The sequence below is a fragment of the Morone saxatilis genome, unplaced genomic scaffold (assembly GCF_004916995.1).
Source record: "Morone saxatilis isolate NCDOM2014 unplaced genomic scaffold, NCSU_SB_2.0 Contig12, whole genome shotgun sequence".
NCBI lineage: Eukaryota > Metazoa > Chordata > Actinopteri > Moronidae > Morone > Morone saxatilis.
Genome location: NW_023339674.1, coordinates 2,168,995 through 2,177,089, shown reverse-complemented (window position 1 = coordinate 2,177,089; position 8,095 = coordinate 2,168,995). Strand labels below are relative to the sequence as shown.

At 36.6% G+C, this 8,095-nt stretch overlaps 1 protein-coding gene across 1 annotated transcript in view; it reads right to left on the bottom strand.

Annotated features, from left to right (window-relative positions):
• Positions 1-8,095, bottom strand: part of LOC118322228 (tensin-3-like) — a 43,677-nt gene extending 35,582 nt beyond the window's left edge. Inside the window, exons 1-10 of the mRNA XM_035653854.1 lie at positions 7,897-8,095; positions 7,335-7,385; positions 7,137-7,259; positions 6,987-7,051; positions 4,344-4,427; positions 4,090-4,202; positions 3,164-3,224; positions 2,986-3,061; positions 1,821-1,950; positions 1,493-1,558 (exon numbers count right to left, since the gene is read on the bottom strand). Of these exons, the coding sequence (XP_035509747.1) occupies positions 1,493-1,558; positions 1,821-1,950; positions 2,986-3,061; positions 3,164-3,224; positions 4,090-4,202; positions 4,344-4,427; positions 6,987-7,051; positions 7,137-7,259; positions 7,335-7,385; positions 7,897-8,046 (919 nt within the window). The 5' untranslated portion in view covers positions 8,047-8,095. The remainder of the gene's footprint in view (positions 1-1,492; positions 1,559-1,820; positions 1,951-2,985; positions 3,062-3,163; positions 3,225-4,089; positions 4,203-4,343; positions 4,428-6,986; positions 7,052-7,136; positions 7,260-7,334; positions 7,386-7,896) is intronic.

Sequence of the window (8,095 nt, the reverse complement as noted above, 5' to 3'; positions counted from 1 at the left end):
TCACCACAATCGATTTTTCCACTTAAACATTTTAAGGAAAAAGTATTCTTTTTTCGGAAAAAGGTCAAATCTTTGTAGGAAAAAAGTCAAATCTTTTTAGGAAAAAAGTCATTTTTTTAAGTAAAAAAAAATAAATTTTTTAAGGAAAAAAGTCCATTTTCTTTTTAGGAATAAGTCAAATTTGTGAGGGGAAAAGTCAGATTTTATGGAAAAAAGTCAGATTTGTTGGAAAAAAAGTTACATTTTTTGGGAAAAATACTATATTTTGGGGGAAAAATACTATATTTTTTGGGTGGAAAGGTCACATTTTTTAGGATAAAGTCTTATTTTTTGGGAAAAAGTCCCTTTTTTAAGGAAAATGTCTCTCTCTCTCTCTCTATATATATATATATATATATACATATTGTTTACTCTTTTATTCTGAGGGAGGATATAATTAGCTCAGTGCCACAAAGTTAACCTTCTGGATACCACAACTTCCACTGGGACATGCAGACTCTGAACAAGCAACATTGAGTGTAAATTATTTCAAATTTTAGCTTTTGTCTCTGAAAAAGTAGATTTCTGTATCTGCTATGTTGTTATAAATCCACCTGGTCGCCTGTAGACAAATGTGAAAAAACAGGTGAATTCTTTTCCACATTCAGTTCTTCTTGGCAGTTTCCTGTTAGACAGTAGTTTGATGCAACAGCTCACACACACTAGTAATCTATTCATTGTTTTCATTCTATATTTGCTGACTAACAGTGGTTGTTATTATTATTATTTTATTTTTACAAATTACTGGATATTTTTCCTTCTTTTGGACTCTAAAAGTTTTTTTTTTTGTTTAAAACAAGAAAACATATAATCAGGGTTCCCACTCTTTTTCAGAAATGCTTTTCCAGGACCTTTCCAGGACCTTTTCCAGGAGTGTGACAGCTTGATAGCACAAACTGTGATCATTGTTTAGGGGGCTGTTCTCACCACTGATTTTTCCACTTTCCGAATTGACTTCAGTTTCCCTGAAACTGTAACATGGATGGCCGCAGCAGAAGCTAAAAATACAATTAACATTTTCCAGGTCATTTTAATCAATTTCCAGGTGTTTTTTTTCACCAGGGGCCGGAAAGACATTTCCTGATTTTAAGGGGCCACAAGCCAAAAAGGTTAGGAACCTAGAGAACGCAGAGTTTGTAGCATTTTGTATATTGATCCTTAGAAACCTTCTGTTTTGATCTTTATTGTACCTGCTAAACATCAGCATGTTAGCGTGTTAGCATGTAGTTAAAAACAACCAGTACAGACAACCAGAGCTGTAGACTCTTGTTTCCTTTGAATAATAAAAGTATGAAAGCTTATGCTGCAGATCCTGGATCAAAGCCTCTGAAAAACATCTGCATATTTATTCTCTTATTCTGACATCCAGTTCAGTTCACTGGTTGCTGGCTCTGTGTTTGTGGAAGATACATTTTTTTAACGAAAAATCATCTTTTTCTGGGAGAAAGTTTACCTCTAATCTTTTCAGGGCTGTCAGAAAGCAGCAGCTCCACTTTTCCATCTTCTGGGAACCGAGGATCTGGAATATTAACAAACAAAATCAGACATCTGGACAGTTAACTTGGCCCATTGGACACTTTTCCATGTGTACTTCACACCTGTGCTCCAGCACAGCTGATAAAGTGTCCAAGGTCAGTTCAGGTAGGTGATATTTACATTGGGGAGGAGGAGGAGGAGGAGGGCAGTGAAGGATTTATTGGTTACAGATTAAGATTGATACCGTGGCAGAGTGGTGGTATCTGAAACAGCAGTTGGCAGTGAAAGCAGCAGCTCATAAATACCTTTGCTGGCACAGTCGAGGTCCGCCTTAAAGAAAGTGAGGGCGTGTCCGTGAATGAGGCCAGTGTGAAACTGGAGGCAGAAGACGACCTGACGGCTGTCCGACCGGCTGTTTTTATCATAACAAACCACCTAAAATCAGAAAGACAATGATGCTCAATGATGTCTGTTACATTCAGTCTATAAAGTCTATAACTTTACTGATTTTAGATCAATTTTGAGTTTCCAAACATGATTTTGATGAGATGTGTTGACATAAATAACATGGAAAAACTAGTTGGAACAAGTTAAATTTCCATGACTTAAAAACAACTTAAAAACTTGTTTATGCTACTAATTATTATATTAATTTTAAGTGGTTATTAAAAATACCTTTTTAATGTAGAGGAAACATAAACATTAATTAATGAAGTTCCCAAAAGTGCATCAGTATATTAAAGCAAATTACTAAGTGAAGATGAAGATTTGAAGATTATATTTAATTTTATATTTAGAATGTATTTGTATTATTATTGATTTATATACACAATATTTAGATTTTTTTTAAATATATTTTGTGGTTTATATTGTTATTTGTATTTTATATAACTTTTCAACATATAAGACATTAAAAAATAACAAAACAAATTGTAACGCTTTATTTTACTGGTCCACTTCTGAGTTATTTCGTGAATTATTTCCAAATATATTCTGGAAAGAATTATTAAATTTGGTGTTAAATATGAGAAAAAATGACATTTTTGCATATCAGGTCATTCAAAAGTGTGAAATTTGTCTATAAGCAAGCTTTTACTTCAATATATATGGAGAATAATTTCCAATAATACATCGATAAATACATTATATTTACTGTATTTTACCTGGAGTTCTTATTTTTCTTACTTTACTACCAAATTATATAGGAAAAATGGAATAGATCCGTAAAATAAAGCATTACCCATATAAATATGGCAAAAAATTAAAAAGAACAAAGGAGAAGAAACAGAGGATAAAAAATGTATTTTGTTAGTAAAATAATTTATGTATTCATAAAAAGGCAAGTAAATGGGGTTAGTGCAAGGTTAGTGTCTAATGGCTCCCTACAGGATAAATAAATATAAATAAATTAATAAATAATGTGTCACATTCTGCAGTAGTAAACCTCATAAAATGTACTTTCCCACTCACCATGATGTCCCCCTTGAGCAGCTGAGCCGGCTGCAGCACGAAGTAGAGCTGGTCTGTCTGGGCTGCATTAACATGGCTGAGACGGATATAAACACACATTAACGGCTGTATTTTATTCTGAAAACTTCACACCATGTTTAGATTTTATTATGCGACTTTCTCTGATGAAATTTCTTACTAGACGGCCGATGTGCACACAGCTTGTAGACTCTGGTAGACTCTTAGGAAGAGACAACATCCTGGGAAGAAGACAGTATTAAGTTAATTAATTAATTAAGAAATGTTCAGAATGGTTTAAGATGTAAAAACATTTTTCCTGTTCCAGCCCTGACATATCTTATAATTTATTTTATATCTGACATTGTGGCCACGATTTTATTAGACCCAGGTCCAGTGGTGGAGTGGTGATATATTGAACTTATTAGTTAAAAGTTAAAGCTATTCATTCAATTTTTACTTATTTTAGAGTAAAATCAAAGTAAGTTTTATTTAGATTTCAAAAGAACTCACAGATGATCTGTTTCTTTATGTAGGTCATATAAAGGCATCAGTATTAAAGGTCCCATATGTACGATTATGAAGCATATTATATGTTATTTTATTTTATTAATCACTATTTATTGCGAATGTGTAAATCTCTCCGCTTCCCTACAGCGTGCAACACAAGCTAACGTTCGATCATAAATGTCCTAAAAGTCAAAGCTAACATTACTACAAAACTAGTGGAATATATTGTGTTATTGTGGTTTTATTGCTAAGCAAATTGCTTACTAGCTTCATCTAACAAAAAAAAGCTGATCTGGTCGTAGATAACGTTATCAAGCGTGGCTAGGTTGCAGCCGGCTGGCTAACCTTAGCTTCTTGTCGTTATAGTAATATTATCTGAGTGGATACGTTATATAAGTTATAACAACTTATATATTATGAGGAACGGTGTTGATTTTAGCCAACAATAAATTATGTAGTGGTACAAAGCTGATTTCAAGTATTGATCTGGTAAACACCCGAAAACAGTATTCATACGTGACTTTTAGACTAGAAATATAAGCATCTTCTTCCTTTAATAAAATGAACAGGATAAAAGACAGCAGGCTTCCTTCCTACCTCCATCTGGTCTCATTTTGGGAATACCGTGGAGAACAACACAGAGGAGGAAGGACGGAGACGGACACATCCTCAGTCCTCCCTTTAACATGCTGCCCAGCATCCACACATACCTGCAAAGCACAGAGAAAGGTATTAATATCACTTTATAAAAGGGACATATACAATACTGTAGCTTTATTATGGTACTGAGAAGTGAACCGGAGTTGATCTTTTGACCCGCAGTGATTCTGCTCAGTCCACATTGGTCTTACCGTTTTTGCGAGGGCGTCATCAGAGCAGAGAGCTTGTCATTGTAGAACCTCCTCATGGCGAAGTGGTCGAGAGAAAGGTCTGCACTGAGAGAGAGGCAGATATTCAGGTGATGATGCCTGAAGCTCCCACGATGTAAACTTTCCCAGCCTCACACTCTTTCTGACAAATCATTTTCCAGGACTTTTTCCAAGACTTTTTTCCTTGACAATATAGGACAGCACTTGCTCACAAACGGTCATAAAAGCTGCAGTTTTGGGGCGAGTGTGCACATTAATTTGGCCACAAGCTCATAAGAAACAGTCCAAAATCAAGTAGAAGTTTATATATTTGTTTTACAGTGATCACTGTGCATGTATTGATCAATCACAGCAACTAGAAAGCTCTTGCTGTATGTAGATTTGAGACCTTCGCTTGCAGTTCGGGAAAAAAATAGACTTGATAAGATGGCTGCAAGTCTTCTTCGCATCTGGTATATCTGAGTGAAGCAGGACCAGGAGAACATACTGTTATTATTTCCAGAATATTTGGTGATTTTATTAAATTTCCAGGTGCTTTATGACTAAAAAACTACATTTTCTAGCTTTTCCAGGTTTTCCAGGACACGTGGGAAACACTGAGAAAGCTCCAGAACAGCTACTACTATAAACGGACCCGTGGTAATTCATCTCCGTTATATTTGAGTTGCAGCAGAAATCTCTGAAGCAAAAACTGCTCAAATAAAACTGAAACTATCTGCGTGATGAGATACGACTGAAGGTATATCAGTAAATAGGGTTTTCTTTTGTAATCTGGGTGAATTCACACACCTTTGCATACCTGGACTCGCTCACACAAGCACACAGATCATTCCCAGAGAGGAGGGACAATGGTCACAATCAGATATTTCTCAACACTCAGTCAGCTGTTCGGACATGAACGACATGCACACACACACGTGCACACTGCACACCAACAGTGCAGAAACCAACCTGATCTTCCTCTTTTCACCATTTTCACTGGCCTCAAACTGACCTTTCCCATCATCTCCCATTGTTAGACTGTGTGGCCACATAAACCACAAACTCTGCTTTAAAAAAAGGCTTTTGGCTGAATTTAACACTGTTTTTGTGTCTTTTAGACTCAGACTCTGGCGTGCAGGTAAATTAAGAGTAGATAAATTCACTTGTGTCCAACAGCAACAGGATCCCGGCCCTGAAAATCAAACAACAGTCTAGTTCAAAGTCTCTTCAATCAGCCGCCCTTTGACTGCTGGAGACGTACAGTAGATCAGCCTCTGTTCACTCTGTCTATTGTTCTGTCAGCGCTCTTTGATCTGCAAACACTTCCAGTTAATGTCAATACTGCGTCTGATTCTTACAGTTCCCACATAGGAATGATTATGTGTGCATGAAGAGAAAAAGTTATTAATTAATTTAATGAATCAAAGTGTGTTTATTATATGGAAAAGTTCAGATTTCTGATGTTATTAATGTAAGAGTGGAAAGTTTGGCCCTGCTGCTGCTTCACTAGATGAAAGGTCAGTGTGAAGTCACCAAAATCATTATGATTCATCCTCTGGGAGCCATAAATATCTGTGCCAAATTGCAGTGTGGTCAGATGAGTCAGTGTACATTAAATAAGCTGATTGATGCTGACATGTTAATGCTATGCCTAAAATCTGTACAAGTGTAAAAGAAAACACTTTTAGTTTCTTTTACACCTTATAGGCATTGATTGGCTTCATACTTTCATATTTTATGTGTCCCTATATCAGACGTTCTACATTTTATCCACGTTAAATGCCTCTATTTTACTTGATCTGCTTTATTTTCTTATATTTGTAGCCACACTAACGGCATTGATAAGGCGCCATTTTCTAATTTACAATGAAAATAAATTGATTTACTCTGGGATTTTGTTTGTTTTCTTCATACAAACTAATAAATGTATAATATATATACAGTCACATCTTAAGTTAGCTAATGTTAGCAAAAGACTAGAGAACCAGCTCACTAATCTACATTAATCACATCTGATGGCTAATATTAGACGCTAGCTAACTTAATATGTAACTATATAAGCTTTTACCCATCTTCAAACTTTGGTTGTCTTTTCAAAAATAGATTAGTGTAGCATGTAACATGTCTATATACAGGATATTAGAAAGTTAACCGAGGTTCCGAAAGTGATGGCGACTTATAGAAATGGTCAGTTAGTGCAGGTTGAAGTACAGCGTTCCCGCCTCATTTTATCTGATAAATATTATTTATATTTGGTAGTTAACTGGCTCTGAGCCCCCTTTTATTTTTACAAAGTGCTCTATGGGATGGTAATTGGTAATCTATTAGTTTGATGAACACTGTAATATTTTGATAAATACCACATGGATTTACGCCAAATTTGTTTCAGACATTCGCGGCTCCTGCAGCATGAACTGTAATAACTTTTCATCTAACGCCATCATCAGATCAGATTTTAATTCGTCCAATACTTCAGCTGTACTTTGCGATTACTGCTAATTACCAAATGTTATTCATAGCTGAATGCTAAACATCAGCATGTTAGCATTCAGCTAAAAGCTCTTTCCTGTCCACCACCCCTGTGTACTACTTGAAACAAACTCACATGGCTGGCATGATGACAGTGATTTACATCAGTGTTACCTGGCGGACATGTTGCTGAAGTGGATGTAAGAAGCCACCAGAACCCCCAGCCGGCCTTTACCTCCCTGTGGAGGACAGCTGCAGAGTCAGGATACATAAATGTACAGATCAATTTAAAGATGTCAGTGTGTACAGAGGAACATTGTTTACCCGGCAGTGTAGCACCAGGACATGCTTCGGATGCGTCTGCAGCCAGTTCTCCATCGTTGTGCACACGTTGAAGATCTGATCCAGGTTGGGAGCCAAGAGATCCACCCAACCCGTGTCCAAAACCTGACAGGCAAACCACAGAATACTGTAACAGACAACACACTGCGATATTTAACCTCTCAGATGGGCCGTCGTTACCTTGTGGTTCATTTGGGTGAGAGTGTCATTCTTCTGTGAGAGGTTGATGAGCTGAAGGAGAAAGGATTGTTGTTATACAACTGGTTTGGGAAGTGATAATACACACAAAACTACCATATTATGTCAAAGCAAAAAATCTGAAGTATTGTAATACTGTATAACATTAAGAATTTCTTAAATCCGTTCATACGTTATTATTTTGTGGCAATGTGGGGAAATACTCTGCATATAAATCTGATTTTCATACTTCAAAACATAGCACATAAGTATTGTAAATAAAGCTAGAGATTAAAACCAACACATTTAATAAATTCAATTTGGAATTTGTCAAGATTTTCAAAATAAATGTCTCCTGGAGAGAGGATTTTTGTGGAGTTTATCTCAATGGAATGGGGTCTATGGGTACCCACAACTCTCCTCTTTGCAGACACTTTATGCTAATCCCATGCAGTTTTTAGCATGTGGTATAAATGTGTTTTATATGAGTGATTCTGACACAGAATGACTAATTCTGTTACTTTAAGCAGTATTTCTACTTTTACTTCTTCCACCACCGTCTCACCATGTAGCTGTGTCCATGCTTGGACTGCAGCATGTGAATAATCTCCTGCAGGTTCTGGAGGTAGATCTCCTCCGGACTCCGGGGGGGGCAGAATATGGTGATGATGCGTTCAGTGATGTAGGTCAGATCGATTCGCTGCGGCTCCTCCATGGCTGGGTTCCTGTCACATGGGCGCCCTGCGCAGGAAGTGAAATGCCGG